This window comes from Marmota monax, unplaced genomic scaffold, assembly GCF_021218885.2.
Source record: "Marmota monax isolate L192 unplaced genomic scaffold, Marmota_monax_Labrador192_F-V1.1 WCK01_AAM20220418_F8-fsc00052, whole genome shotgun sequence".
Taxonomy (NCBI): Eukaryota; Metazoa; Chordata; class Mammalia; order Rodentia; family Sciuridae; genus Marmota; species Marmota monax.
In genome coordinates this window covers 4,219,963-4,247,721 of record NW_026693473.1, presented here as the reverse complement: position 1 = coordinate 4,247,721, position 27,759 = coordinate 4,219,963, and the positions used below count along the sequence as shown (strand labels likewise).

At 49.3% G+C, this 27,759-nt stretch overlaps 1 protein-coding gene across 2 annotated transcripts in view; it reads right to left on the bottom strand.

Moving 5' to 3' along the window:
• Window positions 1-27,759, bottom strand: part of Pdia5 (protein disulfide isomerase family A member 5) — a 90,079-nt gene that overhangs the window by 9,607 nt on the left and 52,713 nt on the right. For both annotated transcript variants that reach the window (XM_046457879.1, XM_046457880.1), the window contains exons 9-14: window positions 24,467-24,558; window positions 24,304-24,375; window positions 18,014-18,150; window positions 6,870-6,940; window positions 6,206-6,366; window positions 2,315-2,445 (exon numbers count right to left, since the gene is read on the bottom strand). In XM_046457879.1, coding sequence (XP_046313835.1) covers window positions 2,315-2,445; window positions 6,206-6,366; window positions 6,870-6,940; window positions 18,014-18,150; window positions 24,304-24,375; window positions 24,467-24,558 — 664 coding nt within the window. The remainder of the gene's footprint in view (window positions 1-2,314; window positions 2,446-6,205; window positions 6,367-6,869; window positions 6,941-18,013; window positions 18,151-24,303; window positions 24,376-24,466; window positions 24,559-27,759) is intronic.

Sequence of the window (27,759 nt, the reverse complement as noted above, 5' to 3'; positions counted from 1 at the left end):
GCAGGAATGGGGGGCCTAAAGAGGTGGGGGTGAAGCGATGAGAGGGATGTGGGGAAGGCAGACACGGGGGAGCAGGAGAGGGGGGTAGCAGGACGTGAGGGCCAGCTTTTGCTTCTGACTTTCATCAGGTGTTTGACTGCACTGCGTGACCTTTCTGCAATGCTGCAGTGTTTAAATTCTCTTTGTGTCTGCCCTGACCCTCCCTTCTGGGGACTGAGCCCAGGGCCTCAAACATGCCAGGCAAGTGCTCCACCACTGAGCTACATCTCTAGCCTTTTCAAAATTTTATTTTGAGACAGGGTCTTGCTAAGTTACCCAAGCTGGCTGAACTTTCAATTTCCCTGCCTCAGCCTTTGGAGTAGTGGGATTACACGTGTGCATCACAACGCCGGGTAGCTTCTGTATATAAATGAGTTTAAGTATACTATAGTGTACATAGTGTACATAAGTACATATTATCTTTTATTATCAAAAAATATATTTCTTTGTCCATGGGTGGTCTTCCCTTGTCCCCACCCCCACCCCCACACTGATGAAATTGTATCCCCCAGGTATACTGGGGTAAGATTTGGAAATAGGGGGGCTGGACTTGTAGCTCAGTGGTAGAGCACTTGCCTAGTACCTGTGAGGCACTGGGTTCCATTCTAGCACCATATAAATAAAGGCATTGTGTCCATATACAAATTGAAAAAATTAAAAAATATTTGGAAATAGAAAAGAACAAAAGAGAGAGATGAGAAAACTCTAAGGGCTAAACCTTTGCCAGAAAATGAGTCACTGAGCGACAAGGCCCCAAAAGGACTGTCAGAGTAGACGGGAGCCCCTGAGGCATGGCAGGGACATGCATGGTGCTTCCTGTACCATGGGCCAGGACACTGTCCAACATAGCCACTATTTGATCAAAGAAGAAAGGACGGTGAGTTTTACAGTCCAGGAGGGTAGGAGTCACTACCTCAGAATTCCTGGAGATTTAAGAGCCTGTTTGCTCCCTTATCTGGTGGGGCCTTTGTGTCAGTCACGAGGGCCCTCTAGTCAGAGGGCTCTAGCTCAGAGGCCTGAACGCTCTGGAGAAAGCATTTAATCTGCACTTTGTGATGTCCACCCGGTAGCGGGTCAAGGACTCCTGTAGCCAAGTGCTCACTTGCTAAGAAAACTCTTTCTGAATTGTGCCTGTGACAGAGAGCCACCCAGGCTGAGGAAGGCCTGCCACTAACTTGACACAAGACCCTGAGCAGGGCACACCTCTCCTGGGTCTCATCTCTGCCTTCTTTTGCCCTGAAGGAAGATGTTCTCAAAATCCAGTCAGGCTTCTAAGCCCACTCTAAGGACAGTGAGAAGTTCTATAAGGAACTCGGGGAACAAGTCCAGCTCTGACAAGAGGCAGAAGCTGAGGGGCAGGGAGGCCACCAGCATACACACATTGGCCACCAGAGAGATGGGGTCGGAGGCCGGGGTCTGCCAGGTCCAGGCAGTGGCCCTTCCCAGCCAGCGAGAGTGAGAAGACATTACAGATTACTGCCACTAGAACAGCGGGGGCAGGAGGGGAGCAAACAGGAGGGCCGGCTACAACTGAGCAGGTTTATGACTAGATTGAGCTGCCTGGCTTCTCCGTAGACAGCAGCTTTTATTATCCTCACTCCATTAAGCTGAGCTGTAACCTGGGGGAGGGAGAGAAGGGCAACAGAACAGTGGGAAATTCTAAGAACCTTTCCTTCTAAGTGTCAATTAACAACTTCAAAATGGGAATACACAAAAACCCGAGGTCACAGACACCCACGGCAGCAGACCTGTCACATCCTCAGCTTATGCTGTGATTAAAATGAGAATCACATGGGACTGGGGATGGGACTGTGCCTGTTCCTGCACCACAGAATCAAACCCAAATGGCTCAGACCCACTGGGAAGGTCACGGGAAGGGGATTCCAAAGTCCCAAAGGCAAAGACAGTGCCTGGAGGAGGAGGAGGAGGAGGAGGAAGAAGAGGGGCGGCAAGGAAGTGGCGGGCCCAGGACAGGCAGCACAAAGAACCCAGGATGGGAGGAGACTGGGCCCCAGCCCAGACAGAGGCAGAGGGCTTTACACTGAAAAAGGTGCCCCCCAAATGAGGGTGAGACCCCCCCAGGGCTGACAACAGGAAAGCCTGAATATTTAAGGCCTTCTCAGCTGGGGTTGAAACCAAGGAGGCTGGCTCCTAGTAGAGATGCTTCTAGAGTTGACAAGTGGTTGTTCTGGTCCCTGGGGTGTAGTGGGAGATGTCTTCTTGGTTTGGGGAGTGGCCCCTCTCACCTCACCCCTCAGGAGAATGAGCTACTTACACGGAGCATAGAACATGACCAAGGTGTGTTTCTTCCTCTTCAGGGTGTCCCGGAAGTTGTCCCCCACCAGATGCAACACGCTTGTCTGCTGCTCTTCCCAAGTAGGCTCTGGGGGTGGAGGGGCCTCGGGGCTGCAGGAAGCGGGGGTGGGGGAGCAGTTATGAGGAGGGAGTTGGGGATTGACAGGTGTTCCCACCCCCACAGGAACACACATGAATTCCCTTTGCATTACTTCTGAAATTTCACTGTAAAACCTCCGTTTAAACTCTCTCAGGTCCACATAAAAAGATTCCTTCTGAGGGAAGCCATTTGTGGAGCCGTGGGAGATCTGTTCCTCTTTTAGGTCAGGCACATCTTTGGAAATGGGCCATGAGCCCTCCCCAAGGGTATAGAACCTCTTCTCAGCCCTCCTTCCTACTTCTTAGGGGCTCCTAAACCATCTTCTTCTCCAAAGCTTTTGTTCTTAGCACAGGCCAAGAAGTATGGTGGGCCTAGGTTCAAAACTGTATTTATTACTAGCCTGCTGTGTGATCTTGGGTAAGTCACTAAATCCCTCTGAGCCTCTATTTTCTTTTCTGTTAAATGAACGCAGTGGCACCTACATCTGCAGTTATCAATGAAGAGCAGAGACAGTTCATGTAAAGCACCTATTTGATGCAGCAATGGGCATTTACTAAGAACCTGGAAGCTCTAATAAGTGATAGGCAGTAAATAAATGCCTGTCCGCTGGTTCCCTCCACTCTGCCTCACACGAGGATACAGAAATTTTGCTGTGATTTGGCTGTGGAATGTTCCCCAAAGGCCCATGTGTTAAAGAAGCTGGGGGAGGAAGACCAACTCGGAGGTGCAAAGGAGGAGGAGGGAAGAGTAACGTAAGTAAGTCTTGGTGGGTTGGAAGTAACAGTTCCCAAGAATGACATTATTTGGAAGTGGCAGAAACTTTTAATAGGTGGGGCTTAGTGGGAGGTTTTAGGTCACTGCTGGGTTTGAAGTTCACGAACTGAAACCTCCAAAACTGTGAGCCAAAATAAACCTTTGCTCTTTCTAAGTTGATGATCTCAGATATTTGTTACAGTAAAGCCAACTATCAGGGAGCTGCAGGGTCATTTAAAAGCTTTTACTGCTCTTGCTCCCCCTCCTCTACAGCCCTCTTTCCCTTCCTCCTCCCCCTGCACTCTCGTCATAGCTACTGCCAGGCTTGGTGCACAGCCAGCCAGGCACGGAGCTACTCTGACCATACTCACTTTTTTTGAGGCCCTCTCTGCACCAAAAGCAACCGTGTCCCCCACCTGGCACAAAGCCCTTTCTTCCAATTCTATTCCAAGCCTTTGCAATTCTCAAAAAAGATGTCATCCCTCTGCATGGCTTTAGTGACACCCACAGTTGAGGGTAACTGAAGCCCTAATGCCTGGCTCCAGGTGGTTTTCACCCACTTCAGTTAGAGGCCCCGCTATTACTTCCAACCCACCAAGACTTAGAACATCTCACTCTTCCCTGCTCCTCCTTTGTATCTCCAAGTTGGTCTTCCTCCCCCAACTTTCTCATGTTGGCACAGCACTCCTGAGCTTGAGACCAAGATTGGTCCCTCCCCCCTTTCCTGTCTTCCTCCCTTTGTCCTTCAGGCTCCCTGGCTCCATGGATGACACCACCAACCTGAACTTTCTGCTCTTCCCTTATCCTGAATATTGGTTTTTTTGGCTGCCGGCCTACAGGCACGTCTCAGTCACCTGCAGCTTGGCCACCTGTGCAGACACTGGCAGACACCTTGCACCTCACCTGGCACCGTCTGCTCTCCCTGCGTCTGGGTAAGAAGCCTCAATCCTCTACCCGAGAGCCATCTGCTGACCATGTACCACCTGGAGGCTCCCTTCCATGTGCCTGAAAGAACTACAATTCGTCCCTGGACAGGGTCCTTCATGGTTCTGCACCCAAGTTTCTCTTCTTTAATGAAACAGGAATAAAAACTCTTTATTAAAAAAAGAAATTCCTCAGTAGGATTTGTGATGACACAGGTGTGAGTTAGAAAAGCAAGGGACAGGAGATGTGGCACAGTACGTGCCTTACAAGTGTGGCACCCTGGGTTTGATCCCCAGCACTGTGAAAAGGCAAAAGAAAAAGAGATGGGAAAGCTTTCTACAAAGGCTCAGTGGTATCATCGCTTGTCACTGTCAGTCAAAGCCGCCCTGACAGCTCCAGTCAGTCATAAAAACAACCTCCTTTGAGTATTTCCACGAGAGGCATCATGCTAAGCACTTTTCACACTTAATTCCCTAGAGATGTCTACGGGTGAAGTGCTGTCTCCACTTTACAGCGGAGAAACGGACTTCGAGGGGTCAAGTACATGGCTGAGGGTCATATTCAGAGAGCAGGTCTCACAGTCCATGAAGACCATGCTTTTCATGTTCTCAGTGGTGGGGACTATGCACAGGAAGGACAGAGGCACCTGTGCTTACCACTTGTGTGCAGGACTCTGGAGCACTGATGAGCAATGATTAACGCTCTGAATCCCTCAGCATCACCAGGACCTGTGACCTGATCTTCCATGCCTCAGTGCCACCCAGAGCATGGCTGGAATGGCGGGTGTGAATGAATCGTAGATACCAGGCACCAGAAGGCTCAGGAGGAGCAAGCACCAGCTCTTCTGGAGGCAAGTCACTCCCTCTGGTCCCTTGAACACAGGCCTGCCTTCCCTTAGGATCCAGCCCAAGTAGACGAGCAGGACAAAGTGAGAGGGGCAGACCCAGGCCCTTAGCCTGTTGTCTTCTGCTCATGCCAACTCTGCTCCTGTTCTGTGTGCTGCTTTCCCCCAGACACCATGGTGGTGGAGAGTTCCATTCACACCTCTTGAACCAAAGCTTCAGGAATGGGAGTCCCAGAATTCAGCCTTAAAAAAGCAGTTCTCACCACGGAATGCTAATAATTTACATCAAGTTGGAGGACTAATGTCCTGACCAAGTACCTCAATTGAAGCGCTGTTATTTCGCACAGTTCTAGTATTGCTTTGTGACTTTTCATCGTGCTTTGCACACGAGCATCACTACCCTGTGTACTAGGGACCTCGGCCAAGGCTAGAATGTTTTCTATTAACTTTATCTTCCCCAAATGCTGAAGTGGGGAAACCTCCTGAAATACCCAAGCTCTGTGTGAACCTTCGAATCCAGCAGGGGTGTGGTGGGGCAGGCAGAAGAGGGTCGCTCAACTGTGCCCTGTACTCAAGCATGGCTAGAGGCTTCCTCCCTGTCTCGGTGCACCTATGCACTGGGCCCAATTAGTCCCCTCACAGAGGAGGAAATTCCAACCATCATGGGCTCTAAACTCCCTGGGTCTTGGGTCAATAATCACAAAGCTATGTAGGTTTCTGGACTTGCAGGCTGTGTGAGTTGAACTGTGTCCCCTCCAAATTCATGTTTTTTGTTTTGGTGACCTTAGTAAACTAACACACAGGCTAAGGGGGCTCTTCATAAGCTTACACTAAACCCCAAACTACAGCAGTATACTCCGTGGACACTGTAGGAGGCCCAGCAACCACCAGCAAACCTGGGGTGGAATGAAGGCGGCTCTGGATGTGAGGAGCCGTGTGTTCCCTTCGTTCACTCAAAGGGGAGGAGCTCAACAGAGATGATGAACTGTGGGGCTAGGGAGACTCAAGGGGGACAGGAAACAGTGGATCTGGTGAAACTGCATCCACTGGGGCTGCTGGGAACCTGCTGGCTTGCCATGAGGTCAGTGTGAGAGAGGTGGCCTTAGGACCAAGGATGTCAACTCTGTCTTGGCTCCTGTGAGCCCTGGGCCAAGGACTGTGAGCCACAGAGTTTACTTCATCTTTTCAAGGGAGTCTCCAGTGGCCGATAGCCAGCAGTTAGGATGTGCCATTAAGATCATAAAACTCACTTCTGCATCCACTCAATAAACTTCTTCTTTGTTCTGAGCGCAGGCACTGCATATTTCTCTCCATTCTTAAAATACTTCAACGTGGGAAACTCTGAGATGTGGAATCTCTCTGCCAGGGCCTTGTTGACAGTGGCATCGACAGCTGCAAGGACACCAGAGCTCTGGGATGGGGGAAAGGCCAACCATGCATTACAGCCTCAGACGTGGTGCTGCTGGAGAGAGGAGCCCAGATGCTGGCCCCACACCCCTCCTGGTCCTGCCAAAGTCTAACTGGGGTGCCTGGTCCCCAGGAGCCACAGATCCCAGGGAACAGCTGAACACTGGCAGGGGCTGAGAGGAGGTTTTTGAAACTGCCCCACTAACCATGCTGGGCAGACTAGGGCCAGCTCCCAATATCAAAGTCCCAGAGAAAAGATGGAGTAGGCAGAGGTCACCTGGACAGGTAATGGGAACATGGCCCCATAGGCTTTCTGTCCCCCTCCATCCCTGGTGGGGACCCCACATGTCCCAACCAAGATGTGTCTACCGAGGGACACAGAAGCACTGCAGGCCTCCAGGGACTGGGAGAGCTGCTTTCAGGGCACGCAGGGGATGTCGCTGTAATGATTCTATGTGTCAGTGACTCTTCAAAGGGAAAGGGGAGGGGTCAGGGGAAGAAGCTTACTTCTGCTTCTCCATGGAGGACTTCCGCTGCACTCTCAAACTCTGGCTTCATCTTCTTACAGTGTCCACACCCTGCGGGGGGAGAGCAAGAGAAACCATTTCCATGGCGCGAAGACCCTGGTGATGTCCCCTGTGCTGCCTCCCCAAAACAGCCTGACCCCGTTCCCAGAATCTGGAGTACGTGAGAGAAAAGAAGACAGATGCCAGCTCAGAGAAAAGAGCTCTTCAGCCTAATCCATTGGGGTGGGCTGGGATGGCAGGGTGCCCAAGAGACAAAAATGAGACAACTATATAACAACACTTGCAACACGAATACAGCCCCGGTGTGCCTGGCACTGATCTAGTGTTTTATATCCTCACACTGGCCCTACAGGTAGGAACTGACAGGATCTCCATTTTACAGATGGAAAAACTGAGGCACCAAGAGCGTGGGGACTGCCCTTAGCTGCACACACAACCACAGGTAATAGAGCCAGGCTGAAAATCCAAGTAACCCAGCTGGAGGCTACGGCATGGGAAACACATGCCTCCTGTTCCCATCATCCTGTCTGGGTCTGAGTTAAGAATAAGAACTCATAGAAGCAAAAGTGAATTTTTCCCAGGGAAAATTAAGTTCTAGTTGTCCCCACAGGAGAGGGATTATGATGCAACAGACAAAAAGATTTGACTTCCTGTTTCCAAATGAATAGCATTTTCTTGGGACAAAGACAGCTGTGCCCTTTTCTCACAACCACATGAATGCAGTCGGATGTCATAAAGAATAACATAGGAAGGAAACAGGCACTATGTGCAGATGACATCAGGGTTGGGGTAAACTCTTCATTTTCATAGAAAGAGTGCTCTCTGGCTTTCGGTGCTGGAGGGGTGACGAGGTGAGACGATCGGGACTGACTCAAGGCCGCAGGCTGCTCTGGAGGGGAACTAACTGCATGGGCACCCCGCATACACCAGGCTCAGCAGATGCCAAGACGTAACTCAGCCTTCTTGGGGTGTGCTACTATGTGGGAGCTGACAGCACAGAAATTCTGACTGTTAGGACAAAGAGAGTCAAGAGGCACGGAAGACAGACTTGTATGATCAGAGACCTCCCACGTCCTTCCAAGAGCCACCTGAGCCACAGAATCAGCCTCCATTGAGCCCTGAGCGGGGATGAAGGTTCTTGTTTCTCCTCCAAGGTCACTGCGACGAGAGTCAGTTTCCCCCTTACTCCTTCCATTCTATTCTTCAGTCCATCCTTGTCCGGCCCCTCCCAGGGACAAGGGGCCTCAGAGTAGCTACTCCCACTTACTGGTAACATAAAACCTAACAGATCATCAAATTCCCAGACAGTGCCGTCAAGCCCCTCCTCTGGAAAAAGCACTGGGGACTGGACACAGTCAAGAAAACTGACCTGGACGGAATCCAGCCTGGGCAGCAGCTGCAGTTCTTAGCTACACCAATATGTTGGTTCTTCCCAAGGGGGTATGTGGCAGAGTGACACCACAAACTCCTCAGCTTGGAAGTCCACAGGGCCCAGTGGGCAGGAAGGAGAGAGAGCACCAAACACAGGCCCCTTGCATAGGGAGCTCCTTACTCCAGCTGGGCCGCAATGTGGAGGAGAGGGGAGGCTCTTCCTTGGGCTCTTCCCGTTTAAAGATAGAGAGGAACATGGTCTTTAGTAGAGAGGGAAATAGCGCTTTCAAGAGATGAACCAGAAAACGCACTTCCTGTCCCCATCCCCTACACCCTGGGGAGCTGGAGACTTCTTCCTTGGACCCTGCCACATGCTGTACACGCATTACACTGTCATCATGCAGGGTTCCACCTACCAGACTGTGATACCTAAAAGGCAGGGCCTGGGGGTTTTCTACCTTGTACCTCCACAGCAAAAAGGGTCACCGTTTAATAGAAACATAAGTATTTATTGGTTGGCAAGAAAAGAACATACTGAATTAAGTAATTAGTAGAGGGTTTGGGAAGACTTCTGGAGGAGGCAGATGACAGGACCCGCGGAGGGGAGTAGGAGGGGCAGCACCCAGACCCCATTAGGCAGAGCAAGAGCAGCCCAGAGGAACAGGGACGCCCCAGGCCCCACTCAGCAGTGGGAATTCTGCCTTTGAGACCAAGGAGGGGCCACTGTCCTAAGGCTCAGACGCCCTGTCCCAGGACTTGTAGAGGGATCAAGGTCATCGCTATTTTGAATAATAAGAACATTATTTCCCATAAGTGAACTTCTAGTGATATCATAATCCATGTGTCATTTTCTAAACAATCAGTTTACAAAAGGGTCGATAAGGCAAGTTGGTTGGTTGTTTTCCCCACAGAAACCATTTTATACTCAGATTACAAGCAGATTGCCCAGAGTGACGGCAAATGCCCGTGTAACAGGATGTACCTGAAGCACACAGAGTGTTTCCATCTCACTGAACCTGCCCCCAGATGGGAAGGCACAGCCTGCAACCCAGCTGGAGACCCAGAGCCGCCCCTCCTGCCAGGCAACAAGACAAGAGAGAGCTCCATCAGGGCAGAGGGCGGTGGCAGGCCTTGGGGCCACCGCCTCTAACAGAATTTCCTCCCGGCATCCCCCACAAAGACGCAGCTACACCTCCAATTTCATGAATGACTTCCAAGGGATCTCAAATCCCCTCACTGGCTCATAGAACTCAGATCCCAGGTCAAGAGGCCAGGGCAGAAGACTGCCCAAAGCTGAGCCAATCCTTTCCCTAGGGGAGGTCCATGGAAGGACCTGGAGAGCCATTCCACTGGTGTCCTTCCATGCCACTCCATAGGTCAGCAGCAAATGGAACATTCTGTGGAAGGTTCTACTGACTTACCACCAAAAAAAAAAAACTAAGATTAAAAAAGTATTTGATTCTAATTAGGATAAGAAGAAAGGAAGAGATCATTTTGGGGGGTTTATGGTCAGGTTGAAATGTTCTACAAATCTTACCCCCTCAGCCCCAGGTCTACCTCCAGGCTGACAGCTCCCTGCACCCTACAGGAGGGGACCACCATTCTCCTGCTCCCAAGCTGACTGGGGTGGAGTTAGGAGGTTTGTACTGCACAGAGACCTTGAGAAAAGAAAGCTCAGAGGCACTGCTGCTGCTGCACGTCCATCATCCAAGAGCCCAGGCTGCCCTGGAGAAGAAGAAGGTGATCCCGCAGAGTCCTCCCAGCACCACCCCGAGATAGGCTGGCCCAGGGAAAGATGCCCAGCAGGCTTCGGGAGATGTCCCCCAACCACACTCTCTCCTAAATATGATGTGGTGGCGCTACAGTCAGGCCAGTTGTTGGCAGGGCCCATGATCAAGGTGGACAGTAGGTCTGGAGTAAGGATCACGGGAGGAAAGACAAAGGCAGCCATTGCCACTAATGGAAAATGACTGCTTCCAAACGACCCAGTGCATGTGGCAGGACCCCTGAAGATTAGAGAATCCACCTTGCACTGGGGGTAGAGAGTGCTACCTCTGAACCAGGGTCCTGTCCTTTGGTGCCACTGCCCTGCCTGTTTCCATCAGCGACAGCCAGAGAGGGGTGGCCATCAACCCGTGGGGTCTGCCACACACGTGGAGGGAAAGATGGCTGGAGTATGTGCCAGGAAACTCCTAAGACTTACCCAAGTAAGAAAAAGCTATCTTCTGGAGACTTCTACACAGTCTATCTGTGGAGCCCCAAGAGATTCATGGCAGAGTTCAATATGTCTGTTTTACAGAGCCAGAAATCATGGTTCCGGGACACGAAGTGATAAGTCCACCAGGGCTTCTACCTCTTTATCACAACGCTTTCCCTGACAGATGAGGTCTCTCTGCACTCTTCCGGGTCCACTCCAGTCCCAATGAATGAGTTATTTTTCGTCTAATCACAAAATAGTCCCCCTACCCTCTCTCTTTTAAACTGAGGATTTAACCAAGGGGCAATTTACCACTGAGCCACATTCCTAGACACCCCCCCACACCACCACCACCACCGCTTTTTTAAAATTTTGAGACAGGGTCTCGCTAAGTTGCTCAGCGCTTTGTTAAATGGCTGAAAGCTGGCCTTGAACTTGCAATCCTCCTACCTCAGCCTCCCAAGTTAAGAGATTACAGACATGCACCATGTCTCCCAGCATTACAAAATACTTCTTATTTCTTCAAGTATTTCTATGGCATTTAATTTTATGTTGCCTTGAGACTGTTACATTGCTGTGCTCTGATATTTAAGAGCACCCAGGGTACCTTTTCAAAACAGAAATCACTTCAAATGCCCTTGCTTAAAACTTTCCAAGGGCTTCCCATCACAGAGAGATTAAAATTCAAACTCCTTATTGTAGCCACAGCCTTGCATGTTCTGGCTCCTGCATACCCAGGTCCATGCCATACTCCACGCTGCAGCCTCGGGCCCCCTTCTCCTCCCCTATCACACCCATCTCAGTTCTACCTCAAAACCCTTGAATATGCTTTGCCTCTGCCTGGAACGTGGTCTTCCCCCAGTCTATGTTAGGATCACTCCATATCACTGAGGCTTTTGCTCACTTTTTATTTCCACAGAGACCCTCCCTGACCACCTGACCAGAAGGAGCCTCACTCTTCTGCTCTCTTCCACTACCCAGCTTTATTTCCTTAACAGTACTCAAAATAGCTGGAGCAGCCAGACTTGTGTCCGGTCTGTCCCTCAGCTGCAATGTCTAGCTGATAGTGACAGATGACGGTGCTCTGCACACTTTCTGAATTAACCTCAGGATGGTACGGTTCAGGTTTACACCTATGCACACAACTGCTATGGTTAGGGAAAGCATCCTCTAAAGGCCCAAGTGTTAAAGGCTTGGTTTCCAGTCCATGTGCTGTTGGGAGGTGGGAGAACCTTTAAGAGGTGGGGCCCAACAGGAGGAAGCTAGGTCCCTGGGAGCGTGCCCTTGAAGGGGATCATGAGACCCCAGCTCCTCCTTTTCTTCACTTCCCAGTGCCGTGAGGTGAGTAACCTCCTCCACCACGTGCTCCAGCCTCGATGTACTGAAACCACAGGCCCCAAAGCAATGGCGCCCATGGACCGTGGGAAAAATCCCTCTGAAACTGTGAACCAAAATAAACCTCCTGCTTTGGGGTTATCTCAGGTATTTTGTCACAGTGATTAAAAACAAACACAAAAGGCTTAACTTACTGTTTTCTGGGCAAGGGTCAGGACTTGCACTCAGATGATTGCTGATTTGACTAAGCACCTCTTATTGGCATAGCTGGCGATCCAGTTAGTCACCGCACATGCCCGCCCTCCTCCCCACTACCGTCTGTGTGCTTCCCTCACTCCTCACTAGAAATGTCTTCAGAAATCAACATCTGTTGGTGTTGTTCTAGCATTTCCCATACATACCCTAGAGCTCTCTTGATATTGTTTGATTTTCAGTTCTAGCATCAATTCCTTCTGCCCCGAACAAGACACTAAGGATAAGCAATTAACTTCTGAAAACAGAGCTTACAATGAGACTGGCCAGGCCCAGAGGAGGAGAAAGGCCTGGCTGAGCAAAGGTCTCCCTCCCTGACACCTGCCTGTCCTGGAGAGCAGGGGTGACAAATGATGTCTGCCTTGACCTGAGCCCCAGCCTCCTGGGCCTGGCCTTCGGCATGTTCCTGGCTGTGTGGGCTGCAGGGTAACCAGCGGAGGAGGGTGAGACGTGGGAAGCAGAGCTCTGGCCTGCTGCATTTAGTGTTCTCATTGTGATTTGACAGGCCATTAAGTTTTACTGCCAAACTTCCTCGTTGGGTTTTTACCATCTGTATGAGTGCACTTGTTCGCAGTTTCGTGATCTGGCATGGAGGTCTGCATATCAACTCCTCGATCACACTCTCTTTGGGCTGTGGAAATGTTGGTCTCCTGTCAATCCTAAGCCCTCAGATTCCTCTTCATTTCATTAAATGCAATTGCATTTATGATTTTATTACAGATCAGCTATGGCACTTCCCTCAGAACTAGAATTACAATTTTCCAGGGGACCACATTAATCTGTAAAGATCCCTAGTAGCCAGTTCCCTGGGAAGTACCTGGGTTTTAGGTGAGCCTGGCTCCTGCCTTACTGGACCTTGTCTTGGATGGACCAGAAAGAACAGGTTTCCTACAAATACTGTTAGACTCACTGATGCTTGACCACTATGAGGGGCCTCACAGAGACCCTGGGGGTTCTTCCAAGGTTCTTTCTTGCTGTCTAGGCACTAAAGCTGACTCACTGACACAGACATCCTGGGCAGATTCACATACTGATGAACACCTCGGTGCAAACCAGCCCTTCTTCTTGCACAGTGGATCCCCCTGCCCTTATGGAGTGCAAAACGTGGAAAGTATTTAAATTCTTATTTCCAGGCTCCCATCCTAAAGAAATAATCTGACATATGGACAAACACTTATGCATGAAAATGTTCTCTGCAACATGATTTATAATGTGAAATTCAGTGAACTACTCAAACCCCTGACATCATGGTGCTGGCTGAGCAATTTATGGCATCATTATGTGATGGAATATTATATGGCCACCAAAAGCATATACAAAAAGGTGTTTTTAATTACATAAGGAAATATAAGAGAACAATATAGGGAAAGTGTAAAGAAAAAAGATGCATGAGTAAAAGACTACACTCACATGAAAACATCTTTAAGGCCTAGTGATAAGTGAAAAAAAAAATCAGAATCACAGAAAAATAAACAGAGAATAATTATATTCCTTTTTTTTGTTAGGATAAAAATCCTGTGTTTCAGGTAGAAGTACTGTGGAAGGTGAAAGAAGGCCATGCCAATTTTAGTAATGCCTAATCCCAGGAAAACAGGGGGTGGTTTTCCACTGATTGCACTGGATTCTCATGTACCTCCTGAACCTGGCCCTGCCAGCAACAAGGAAACTGTTAATATTATTCTTAAATTATTTGGACAATTAGAAAAGCAAAAGTGATAGCATGAAGGTGTTTATAATGTGACAGTTACACAAACGTATACACATGTTCACAAAAAGGTCAATTTTATTGGACATTAATTTTTAAAAGTTAAAAACAGGGGAAAATATAAGAAAAAAAGACTTGTAAGAATGATGGCTTAAAAATGAAGTGGCTATCTCTGGATAATGGAATTACAGGTAGTTTTATTTCCTTCATCATTTATATTACTCTGTGCCTTTTTGAATTTCTACAAAGATCATATATCACTTTGAGAATTAGATAAAAATAAAGATTAAAAAAATACCGTAAGAGAAAGAAATCTGGAGCCTGACAGGGACCTGCCACCAGACACAGCCCAGCTCCAGGAAGGCAGGCAGGCACAGAGGCTTCTTGCACACACCTGCTGGAGGTGAGCTGGGCCAAAGAAAGCATCTCTTCTCAGGCCTGTTGCCCAGGACAAGGGGCAGATGGAGCAGGAGGCGGGTGGGGGCAGACTGCATGCCTCCAGTTATCTCCTGCAGCACAGGGCGGAGGACAGGCAGGTGACTCTGGCTCCCTAGCAGATTCTTCTTAGGCCTCCACACCTGCGTGGGTGTTGGTGGGCCTGGTGGAGGGACGAAGCTGCTTCTCAGGGATGCCCTTGGCTCCTTTCAACCCATTCCAGTGATGCTGACCAAGTTGCCACAACCACTGCACCACGTCCTTCCCCAGAAGGGACATGGAAAAGGACAGAAAACAAACAGCAAGAGAAGAGGAGTAACAGTGGACAATCTGACTTCTCAAACAAAATACTACACAAAGAAAAAAGGTCCCAGGGAATGGCAGCAACCATTGCTGCCCTTTGTAGACCCCATCTTTGTTCTCTGTGTGATGGGAGAACTGAGCCTGGAGCTGCAGACTCCCGTGTCCCATGTGCACCAAGGGCCAGAGGGTGGCCAGGTATGAAGCCTCCCAGACAAAGGAGGCGGGCTGAGCCAGAGGGAGGCTGCTCTAGGGCTGCAGGAGAGGGCTCTGTCACACACAGCACTGTGTATGTGGACACACCCCTCCAGCCTGGCTCCTGGAGGGCCCCTGGGACAAACCTAGTATCTTAATGTGAGCCGGGGCAGGCTGGAGCTAGCCCATGTGGAGGGTCTAGCCTAGTGCTAACCTATGCTTATTATTCACTGATGACCCAGGAGTCCGGTGCACTGAAGAATGCACATGGGCTTTCAACAGATTCACTGAGAGGGAGAGGGAAGGAAGATGAGGAGGCCACAGAGAAGCTGAGCAGGGGAGTGAATGGCAAGAAAGCTGGGGAGAGGGTAAAGGAGCTGGGGGCCAGTATAAGTCTCAAGATGGGTCCAGCTTCAGCATAGTGAGGATATACAGCCAGGTCCTACGTGCTTCTGCCAGGGACCCAGGAATGTGCTCCACAGGCGTCCCGTGAAAGTTCTAGGCAGAGAAGCAAGTGATTTGCCTCTGTAACCTTCAGTCGCCAGGGGAGCACCCACCTTGGGCAGGCCCACCTGGGTCAGGAGAAAAGCGGAAGACCCTCTCTCTCCAGGCTTTGCAAATTAGGACCCGTAAAGAAACTAAGCGACTGAGCACTTACTACACAAACACAGAGACAACACTGCAAAGACGGTCTGTGGGTTCTCTCTGGAAGTACCAGGAATCACTGTAATTTTCCTCATACTTTCCTGTTACCCCTTCACAAATGTACATCCGTTACATTTAGAATTAGCTAACTGTCATAAAAATAAATTCCGCTGTTTATATTGAGCCCCACGATTTCAGTCTGTTGGGGTGTTTCTTTCTGCAACTGTTTGGTATTTTACCTGGCTATCCTTTTTCCAACTCCAACCCTTGCAAATCTGAAAGTATGCCATGTTTCTTACAGCTTCAACAAAGCTGCTATCTGAAAACAAAAAGCACTCTCTCTAGCCAGGTCCAGGCCAGATTCAAGGGCACAGAGGGATGCTCCCCCATAGTGGCACCATCCTGCCTGATTCTCTTCTTTGCTCAGAAAAACAGCAACTCACTCTGGCAAATGTCTTAAGCAAGGTATGCCAGCTTATTCCAATCACCCTGTTCCGCACACCCAACAGTCCTAAGTAGAATGTAATGGTCTGCTCCGTAACAGATCCCAGCCTATTTTCCTAAATCTCCGCAACAGTCTGTTCCCAAACTATTCCCTATTTGACCTGGGATGGACTGACAACTATAATACTGTGATTTGCAGAAGTCATCTTTTCTGGACTTGGGAAGCCTGGGATGGCATCGTGGGTTTCTGGCCTCCTGACACTTGCCCTGGTTTCCTGATCACTGTGGGCTTTTTGGAACATTTCTGCACCAGGTGTAAAGTCCAGCAACAGAGAGCTCTGCTCTCAGCTCTCCATCCTGAGCTCTGAATCCCCTTTAAACCAGGTCAAAGAACATGCTTCCAGATAAGGAGGTGAGCACAGAGAGAAGAGCGTTCAGTGCACAGCCACTGCCATCTGATGCAATGTCATCAGGACATCAACCTCAGCCTTGGCCAGATCCCTCTTCACTCCAGGTGAAGCAGAAGTAAACTCACACACACAGAGCCATGAATGGCCAGGGGACAGTAGACTCACTTGCTTCAGACAGAGAGAGGATGGGGGTGAACTTGTCCCAGGGGACAAGTGAAAACAGCCAGCCAGTATCTGCCTTTATAGCAGGGACAGGGAGACAAGTAGAGTGACTGTGGATTCAACATCAACATCATAGCTTCCTGCAAGGCCTTCTTTCCTCAGCAGCAGCTCTGAGAGTGGCCAGCAGAGCACAAGTGAGCCAGGGAGGCCACAGCAGCGCAGCCCAGCTGTCCAACAGTGGCAGTCTTCCAGGCACCTCTAACCTTGGGGACGACCTCACAAGGCCACAGCAGATCTGGGAGTGACACATTCCAAAGCCTGTTATTGCCTTTAATCAGGAGGGTCCCAAACTGGAGATATCTTTGACACTTACTTTTTTGAGCTTTTTTCATCTCTTTTCTAGAAACTCAGAAGAACCATAGGAAACACTTTTCCTTTAGATTCTCTTAAGAAGTGAGCACTTCTTAATGAGGAACTAGGGAAGTCGAGAGTAATAGTATGTTTATGGACAATTCCCGGATGAACCAAACGCATGTGATGCTACGGGGAAGGGGACAGTGAGCAGGAGCCTGGGGTCAGGACTTGACCCTGCTCCTCCCAGGTCTCTGTGGCCCCTGAAGTCTGAAGTACAGTACTCAGGAGCAGTGGACAAGCTGATATTTCTCTGTGTGACAGTCTCCCTATCTACAAAATGGGACTAATCATACTCACTCTGTAGCACCGTGGGTAAGGTGAAACATGACCTTTCTGGAAGCCACTCTGTCATCATCAGTGTGACAACACACAAGTATTAGCATGAGGATCCAATGACATTACAACTATGACACTGATCCATGAAACTTGTAATTCATTTTTGTTTGTTTTGTTCTCCTCCATAATCTCTTACTCACCATCACTGGGCCAAAAAGCTGGCTGGAGGCTACAAGAGAACACACCCCACATGCAGGCCCTGTCCCAGGCTGTGCTGATAGGGCAGCCCAGCTTCTCACCCATGAGGGGCCAGCTCCATCCCTGGGGTGCCATCCCCTTGCGCTCATATGATCCTTGCTCACCCTTCCAGGAGTGGCCTTCCTCCTCTTGGAAATCAGTTTTCCATTCTCCATAGGTGTGGGGAGGACACTGGCCCAGAAAGATCCTGAGCTGTAGGACTTCCAGCCATTATTGCAAGTACCTGCTAACAGTGCCGACATACCTACTAACAGGCTGAGACGGAAACCAGGTGAAGCAAAAAGAAGGCAGTCTAGAGTTGGGCGATCGGAGGCTCTAGCTGGCCTCGTGATGCCTGCTCAGCTACCCGGCAAGCACAGGCCCTCTCTGTGCCTTGGTTCCCCAGCCCAGGTATGAGGAGGGTCGGCTACTGCTCTAGGTAGACTCTTAAGACCACTTCCCATCCTGACTCCTCCATTTTATGCTGGTGTAGAGGAAGCCCAGGCCTGCAGGTGGTGGAGCCTCACTGAGCACTAGCTCAGGGACACCTGTGGCCTGATCAGGACTTCTGTACGGTTCTGACGATAATGCAGGGCGGGGATCCCGCCTGTCCCCATTGCATCCCCAGCTTAGCACTGCTCCTGGCATCCAACAGTAAGTGCCCGCTGGACCTGGGTCCCAAAGCAGCACGCCCATGCTACTCTGCAGGGTGGAGGGGGCAGAGGGGAGAGCAGAGTTCCACTCACATGGGGCGTGGAACATGACGAGGACAGAGGAGTGTTCCTTCACAAACTGGTCAAAGTCTTCATCGGTCAGGTGATAAACGGAGCCGCCCTCATCTGCCCAGGGAGTCTCGGGGACCTGGGGCTGTGGCGGGTGCGGACTGGAAGACCAAAAACAGGCAGAGCTCAGAGCAAGCCCGGGGCCTGAGAAGCCCTTACAAAATCCAGCCCTCTGGACACAAAGCTCCCACTGGGTTGGCATGTCCCATGCCAGGGGCTTGGGCTTCAATATGCCAGAAACTGGCCTGGTGGAGGAGTCATGGAATGAGTGGCATGGCCTGCCCACCTCCAACTTCCCTTGAGAGTCCCAGAGAGGTACTTAGCTCATACCCTGGTACAAATAGTGGCTTTCAGCTATCGCTCTGTAGGCAGTTCAGGAAATCTCACTTCCTCCCAGGAAGTGGGGGGCTTGTTAGCTTTCTCAAGCTATTGCAAAATATCAGCAAACTGGCCAAAATAAACATCAACAGTGGAGAGTGTGACCTTTGGAAAAGCTCCCTGTTGTGCTCAGTACTCCCCGCAGGGTGGGGGTGGAGGGTGGACAGGGGAGATGGAGGGAGGTGGCTGTGTGCAGTGGTTGAGGAGGAAGGAAAGTGGCCAGGTGTATGAGAAAGACTAAATCCAGGTTGGGAGAAGAAGCTGCTATGGGGGTGCAGGGGTGACCACTGACCAGCCTGAGGGAGAGAAGGTTGGGGTATCCTAACTGTGACAGTGTCCACACCACCTCCCTAATCCTTCCAGAGGCCAAGAACAAACTTATGCAGTTCTCCCAGAGCCCAAATCAATGCCACCACTCATTAGCTGCAAAACCTTGGGCCGCTGCCTGACCTGTCAGGTGCCCATCCCCATAGTATGTAACTACACGCTGATATCTGCAAGGGAAAAGGCTCCCAGTGCCCTCCCTTGCTTGGGATCCCTGCTGCTTTACTGCCACAAGAACCTTTGCCAAAAAAGCACCTTAAGTGCAGTTTTGAAAAAACCCTTTAGTATGACAAATGTGAAAAGACAACCACTGTTTCCTGCCCATGAGGGCTGATGGTAGGAAACATTTTAAAGTTCCAGCGCTCAGGGCTGGAGAATTCATCAAAGAGAGCAGCAGGGCTCACACAGCCTGTCAACAACCCACGCCCCCACAGCAAAGCCTGGGTTTGGATGTTACCTTCGGAAGCCCACACTGGTGCTTCTGACTGGGTCCTACCGGCAGCCCCAGCCTCCCCGGTCCCAAGAGATGGAAAGTGGCAGGAAGATGGCAAACCATCTCAGGCCACACATATCCAATGTCAGATGGAACTGGTGGCAAAAATCAAGCTTCAGAATGAGTCACCAGCCAGACAATGGTCCCAGACCACACCATGGAATCCAGCTTCTTACTCCTGGATTCAAACCACGAACCCCCCAACCACCAATTCCACTAGGGAACTCATCTTCAAGAACACCTGCACACACACAAACTTACGTGAATTGGAAGGTATTTACCACAGATTATATGACATGGCAGAGACTGGATACAATCCATTATTCACAGGTAGGGAGGGGACAGGTAGGGTAAACTGAGGTCCCACCAAACAGTGGAGGGCTGAGTACTGAAGGAAGAACCAGGACTCACTCTGTATAATGACATGGACAGACTGCTGGACATGGACAGAATGGTCTATGATTTATTAACTCACATAAAAACGGGAAGACAAAATAAACTCACTCATATTTGCTTGCTTCTGCATAAGGACTTTCAGAACAGACAAGAAATGAGTTGAAGTTGTTACCTCTAGGGGGTGGGAGGAGAATACAACAGAGAAAATGGGTGGAAGAGAGGCTTTTTGATGTATACTTTGTAAGTATCTTTAAAAAGCTTTTTTATGATGTTAATGTAATCTATCCAAAAATCAAAATAAATTTTTTTAAAAATCCAGCAAGAGAATAAATACAAGATGGAGAAGCTGTGACTTGGTCGGGTCACACATGTATGAAAGAGCCTAAGATATATGTGGTTAAACACGGAGGAGAATGTACCCCCAAACCAACAAAGTGACAGTATAGTTGTTGTTTTTTAAAAATATGAATCCTCTGGAGTACAAAATACAAAGCAGAAAAGGGCAAAAGATACCAGCACAATATTAGAAGCTAGGAAATCAACTTCACAAACGGGAGGCAGAAAAGTGAGGTACTGGGTGGGGAGAGCGAGGACAGGGCCCAAGGCAGGGCCTGAGGACCACAGTGATGCACAAAGATGAGGGCCCCCAAGGACCCAGAGGCACCAGGCTCAAAGCAGAGCTGCAGCCCCCTCTGAAAACAGATGTCACTAAACTTGGAGCAGCCGGACCCCCAGGTCCTGGGAAGCACCTCACTCCCACCCAACAGATGACCAGAAGTTTGCTGTCCATGGAGCCTGCAGGGTGGGTGGAGGTAAGAAAATGTGCTGGAAAGAGCAAGTGAACAAAGATCTGAGCCCAGAACACTGAGTCTGCCCTTCACCGTGGGCCTCCCCAGAGGCCCTTTACTTTTTGAATCCAACACACAGTAGATGCCCAATAAATACTTGAGAGAAAAGTGGTTAAAGGAATGGGGGATGTTTAATTTGGAAAACATGAGAGAACACATTGGCTATCTTCAACCATTTCACACTGCCTTCAAGAGAAATTCTGGTTTTCTATGGCCCCAAATTGGAGCATCAACACCAACAAGCGGATGCACCAGAGAAGGAAACATCAGCTCAGCATAAGCTAAGATCCACTCAGCAGGACATCAGAGGAGAGAGGGACAGAGAGCAGAGTGGGAGTGACAAGACCTGGTTGGGTCTGACTTCCTCTGCTCACTAGCTCCAGGAGCTCAGGCAAGCAAACTGGACTTAAAATGTCTGTAGGACGGTGTGTGTGTGTGTGTGTGTGTGTGTGTGTGTGAGATCCTTCCTTCATTTGCCTCTCAGGTAAGGCAGAGAATGCATGCAAGCTGTTTGTAAATCTGTAAAATGCTACCCAAGTGTTCCTAGATGTCATACATGACCTTATCCATAAGAATCGTCCAATATGGATGCAACCTTAACACAAGGCAAAGGGGACGGAGGAGAGGAAAGCATTCAGAGGGCACTGCTTGGGCATTTCATGTCTTCTCCAAGCCCTTCCAGGCCTCTGACTGCTGTGTGGTTTGGGGAGGGCAGCTGTCTCAGGCTCTCTAGCACTGAGGACCACACACCAGTTCCTCATCTCAGGGAGGTACACGTACATAGATGGGAAGATTTGACTAGGAACACTGTAAGGCAAGAATACTTCATGTCCATTAAGCTCTGGTTGGCTTAAGAATACACAGCAGAAACGTGGCTAGGCCAAAGCACGTAGCCGCTCCTGTGTCCCCTACCTGCCTTCCTAGTCCAACCCAAAACAGGGACAACTGCCACGGTCAGGGTGTTTGCTCCAGGACCTCACGTACTGGGGCATCAGGACTGACTCCTGACCTGCATCTCTCCATGCCACCCACCACATTACCTGGTAGAGAGAAGAATGTAGGTTCTTCTCTCCTGGGCTTTTATTAAGTCATTTGGAAAGTGAGCCAGGCTGGATTCACCTTTGGCCTTCTGTGCGTGGCCTCATACGCCCTGAGTGGCTAAAGGCCAACAGAGAGGCCCAGGGAAGGTGAGATCATTACCACCTGCCAGGACTGTGAGGGGAATCTGATAAAGACTTAAAATGAATGGGACAGGGAAAACCCACACATACAGCTGGGTATACGTGGAGGAAAAACCCAGAAGGAAATTCACCAAGATATTACATTGCTTTGGGTAATGGGGCAGGAGATATTTTTTTTTCTCTTGGTTACACTCTACTTTAGAGATTTTCTATAATAAACTTGAAATATCCTTAAAATTAGAAAAGACTTTAAAATCAAGCCTGTGGAAAAAAAAAATAAAATAAAAATAAAAAAATAAAATCAAGCCTGTGAGTAGCACAGTGACATCACCAACTCCTGCTGGGGCACGAGGGCAGGCAGCTCTCAGGATGCCCCATTAGGCGGCAGGCTGCAGTTGACCTTCAGCATGGCTGACCTACATGTGTGCCTCAACACAGTATTTGTGGGTGGCCAGGAGGGGCTATAGGGACCCCACATACCGTATCCCCTCCTTCCCTGAAGGTATCCACATCTCTCCCCCTCAGACTATGGATGAACCTGAGGTAAGGAACAGGGGCTCCTTCCCACTAGAGAGGAAAGGGAGGAGGGAAGTGGGAGGTAGGAGGTGGAGAGGGGCCGGTCCAGGCAGGTGGCCCTGGGTTCAGGAAGGCCAGAGCAAGGTCTGTGGGGAGCCGGGTGGGGGTACAGCGAGGAGAGAGTGGGAGGACAGGGTGGCATGCTCCAGTTGGGAGGTCATAACCTGTCTCAGAAACTCCACTGATGTGCTCCCCTTGTCTGAGGCTAGCAGGCGATTCTGAACACTTTAAAAAAAAGAAACAGAAAACCAGACCTTATCCTTCCAAAGATATGAGGGTGTTTTGAAACCAGGAAAGGTTAGAGAAGGGGGAGGGAAGCAGACAGATTTTTATGCTCTGGTGACAAATGAGATTGCTATTTGTTGAAACCTTCTCCCAAAGCAGAGTGAGATATGTCTGGCTGGAGGAGAGGACATGCTTATTATCAAATGAAAAAGGAAAATAGGAAAGCGAAGGCCAGATTGAGACAATGAATACATGATAATGGGGAGCAGCCTTCTCAGGCAGAGGCTGAAAATAAGGTAGCCGATGGGGACAGAGATGTGAAAATCCTTTGGAGAAATAAAAAATGCTATGCAAACGTGGGACTGCAAGGATGCGTCATCCTCCAGGCCCTGGGGAATGGGGAGAGCAGCAGACAGAGGTTTTCAACCTTTAGGTATCCAACAGCTGTTTCCAATGGGGCTTTTAGAAAATTTTTTTAATACAAAATCCAACCTTTTTACCATTGTGAAAATACATACGTTGAACTCCCTATCTTTCGCTAACTAATTATTTGACTCTGGGATTTGCACAGTAGGTCCCCAAAGTAAGGGTGTCAATAAGCACCCACGTACTAGCAACTGGGGAAGGCAGGGGACTCGGGACAGAACTCAGTGGAGGCTGAGCTGAATGGTGGAGAGCCACCTCCATGGGGAGTGGGATCAGCTCTAGGACCTCAGGCAAGCTGCTCTCCCACAGTTCCTCAGTGCCTCAGGGACCTCAGTGCAAACTGAAGTACAGAGGTCTCTAAGACCTGCCTCAGCACCTGGCTGTGAGGTTTAAACAAGTGCTTAGAATAGTGTCAGCCACAAACTGGAGCACTCAAAACATTAGCTGTTATGATAGGTGAAAACAATCAAAGGGGTGATCAGGACGCAGGACGATGGGGCTCCAGGTGAGGGCTGGTGCCAATGAGTGGTGGGATCTGGTATTCAGTGGTTACATTCTAAACCAGGGAGGGCACACCGAAGCAAAGCAGGGTCTGGAGGGGTGGGGGGCCGAAGGCAAAAGGTAAAGTCTGAGGCCCTGAGAATATTTCTTAATAGCATCATAGTATTTAATACACTGTTGTGTTTGAAATAAATGTTCAAGTGAGAATTCTATTTTCAGAGAGACCATTAGTGGAACTTTTCTCAAATCTGATATCCTGGGGGAGAAATGCCTCTATCCATCAGATAGTGTGTGGCAGGGAACAGATTCAATTTGAAATGTGGAGCCGGGCATAATGGCACACACTTGCAATCCCAGCAGCTCAGGAGGCTGAGGCAGGAGAAGCAAAAGTTCAAAGCCCAAAGTTCAGCAACTTAGTGAAGCCTTAACTCCCTCCTCCTGTTTGTTGCCCTAAGCATCTTAGCAAGACCCTGTCTTGAAATTTAAAAAATAAATAAAATAAAAAAGGCTGGAGATGTGGCTCAGTGGTTCAATCTCCAGTACAAAAACAAACAAACAAACAAAAAAGTGATAAGACTTCAGAAAGCCCTTGACTAATCTAAGAGCACTGACAGGTTTAGATGGCCCCATCCCAACTCCTGGTCATACAGAAGAGGGAGAGGGGAGACATATTCTGACCAGCATCTGATCATCACAGGCCCAAGGCATTCCAAATCCTCACAACTCCTGCAGTCCAAACCCTTCTGATCCACCCCTGAGAGACTGGAGCTGTGGCCACCTGCACAGGCAGCACAATGAATCTCCTTCCCTTCCTCACTCTCTTCCCACAGAGCCCTGTGACTGAGAAGCCACCCTCAGGCCCCCTCCCTCTGGCTGCACACCCTCTGACACGAATGCCTGACTTACTTCTTCAGCCACTGCACGATGTCCTCGGCTGTGGACCCGTAGTTGTCATACTGGAACAGAAAACGGCCTTTCCTGAGAAACATGGAGAAACAGCATGGCTCAGCCAGGGACGTCAACGCCATCAGGGAGGGGGCAAGCTTCAGAAGGGAAGCAGGGGACTTACTCAAAATAGCAGATGGTGGGGTAGCCACGCACGTTGTACTCCTCCTTGATGTTTTCAAACTCAGAGGGGTAGACGTTCATCCCGGCCAGCACCTGGAGGGAAGGCAGAGGAACTAGCCCACCCTCTGCATGCTCGTCCTGTCTGTGCCTAAACACACTGTGTGTGTATGTGTCCATTCCATAAGAGAGATGGGACAAAGTCTCTCAGACTGAAGAACAACCAGGGCCACTAGAGAGCCAGGCTGGCTAGCCATCTGGGACTAACAATGGAGAGCTCTGGAAGAGTCAGACTTCTGTGTCCAAGTGCTGCACTCCATACAGCTGCTCCTTCATGCCTGCCCTGTAGGGTGGCCATGCTTGAGGAAAAAGCATAGTCCTGAGAGCCGAGGAAGAAACCTGGCCTTGCTACCGAGTTCAAGCAGGACCTGGAGTGGGGCTATGCCACCCAAATGCATTGTATGTCTTTCTGTCTGCCCTTGTCAACTCAGGCTGTGCCCTTCTCCTAGGTTATGGATTAAGTGGCTTTCAGACACCACTGAGCTCAGTACAAGGCCCTCAGATACTTCTTGCATACCTCAAGGCGGTCCTCAGTCTTTCCATCTACACTTGACACATGACGTTCTCAGAACTCATGGCTCAGATGTGGTCAAGGAGACTGGGTGGTTCTCAGGTACAACATGAGAAACAAGGTATCTGTGTCTACCTCTCCTTCCTTCAGACTTTGCCATGTCTCCCTAATTCCCTCTTCCTGTTTGTGACGGTCACCCTCATCTTGGCTGACCATAACCACAGAAGCCAACAAGTTCTGGTTCCAGGGATCCACCTGGCCAACACCCCAGAATTGGAAAGAGTAGCTTTTAGTAGCTATGCTACTGACATGGGGCTAAGTACTAAGAACAACCCAGAATACAACATCCCCTGAGATTCTTCCCTTCCTGCAACAGGTACCTTCTTCTCTAGGGCTGGGTGAGGCAGCAGGACTTGGGAATCTCTTCTTATAAGGGAACATCCCTAGCATGGACAGACAGGGGAGAACTGTCCACAGAGCAGGGTGGCAGAGAGGCAAGGGGAAAGGAAGTTCCTCAGGGCCAACAGCAGTTACGGCATAAGAGAAGCAGCCCATGAAGCTCAATCTCACCATTTCTAATACATAAGGACACACAGGAAGAGAAAGGAACAACTGGTTTCAGTGGACAATGCACCAGAAGACAAGACCTGGGCAAATCACCCTGGGCAAGTTTCCTTGTCTGGAATATGTGGGTAATGATATAGTCACAGGGCTTGTAAGAGAATGGAATGAGATAACCCGTGTCAACAGCTTTAGCACAGAACTAGTGTTCAGTGACCATCAAGGTTCTTACTTCCTATAAATTTTCCTGGTGACGGAGACTACATGTGCCTCTGGTCTCTCTATCCCCAGAGGCATATTGATGTGTCTTTCCATCTGTTTCAAGTACCTAACACAATGCCTGGCATACAGCAGGCACATAATAAATGCTTGCTAAATCACTGATTTGTTTTTTCCCCAGGCCGTTTTGGGATGCTGCAAAGAATAGAGAACAAACCTAAAACAGAACTTACTAGAAGCCCTGGAGCCCTCTAAAAGCCATCCTGCTCATTTCCCGATTGATTCAGCCTGTTCCAGTAATATTCGTCTACTTTAAAGTTCTTTTTTTCTGTCTAATTGATCTCCCTTGCGTCAGTGCACATTCACTATAAGATTAATCGTACACATCCTCCTCTTTCATTACATCAGTTCCCTGCACAAAAACCTCCCAATCCCATTGAATATAGGCTAAAATCCAACTCCATACTCAGCCCATATGGTCCCAATCTCATTTTTGAATCCTTTTTTACAAAACTCTTCTTTGTATACCTGCTAGGGTCTCAATTTTTTATTTACCTGGGTAGAAGACAGCTCGAGATTTCTGCACAGAAAGGAAATTGGACCTCTGCCTTTTCAGGCCCTGTGGAGCTCAGCAGCAGCTGAGAGCAGGGGCTTAGTGCTCAGGTCTCCTGGGCTGGAGTCCTGACTCCCCACTTGGCAGACTCATCTCCTCCTTGGACAAGTCACAGTGCCTCTTTGCCCCATCTGCAGCCACCATGTGCTTGTGGAGAAGATTAACTGAGATAATGTGAATAAACAAATAAAGCATCTTTTTTTTTTTTTGCTTGTGTGTGTACGTGTGTGTGTGTGTGTGTACGTGTGTGTGTGTGTGTAATTAAAGACTGAACCCAGGGCCTTGTATATGCCAGGCCACTGCTGAGTAACACCCTGGCCCACAAGCAAAGCATCTTTAACACTCCAGATGAATTAGTGATTTTTATTACTACTACTAAGAGCCTCTGTGGTTCTTCTCCTAGTTCCAGAACACACACGGTTCTTGCCTGGCCCCCATTCTGTGCTTTCTGGTCCCATTCCTAAGGATGCCTATTCCTAGCACTTGGATGCCACTCAAGACTCATCCATCCCTTACAGCAAATCAAATCTCACCTCCCCGGGAAGCCATTGCTTGGGGTGACTCTTTTTTTTTTTTTTTTTTAAATATTTATGTTTTAGTTTTCGGCCGACACAGCATCTTTGTTTGTATGTGGTGCTGAGGATCGAACCCGGGCCGCACGCATGCCAGGCGAGCGTGCTACCGCTTGAGCCACATCCCCAGCCCTGGGGTGACTCTTAATTCTCTTGAGTTTCTGTAGGACTTCTGGGTGACTTTGGAGGCACTGGTTAGTTAATGAGATACACATTTTTTGAACAATTATGCATACTTTTTGGAGTTGGAGTTTTTGAAGCCATGTGAAGCAAAATACCTGGTCTTTGGTCTAAGGCAAATTTAAGGTCACGGTTGTGACACATGCCAACACACGTGTGTGGGGTTGTACAGCTGGCACACCTGACGTGTTCTTTTTTACTTTCAGCCCTCAGCCAGGATGAATCATGGAAGCTACATGATGCAGGGAGCATGTGAGCTTTTCCCAAGGGAAAACGGAGGCAAGACAGCGTGGCCCAAAACATGGAGAACATTTCCACCTAACTGAACTGTGGGATACACAGAAAGGAGAAGGACAGAAGGCTGAGCAAGTTAGCTGGGGGCAGGGGGCATTATTCTGGAAAAGGCTTTAGCTGCCTATGAAATTGGGATTCTATTCAGGAGGTGATGGAGTGCTACTAAGGTCTAAGTAGTGCAGCTTTTATTAACCTGGCTGCTTTTATTTAAGTCATTGTCCTTCTGTATATGGGTGGGGCACGGTTCCACCCCTTCCCCAAATGTCACGAGCCACCTGTGAAACGTG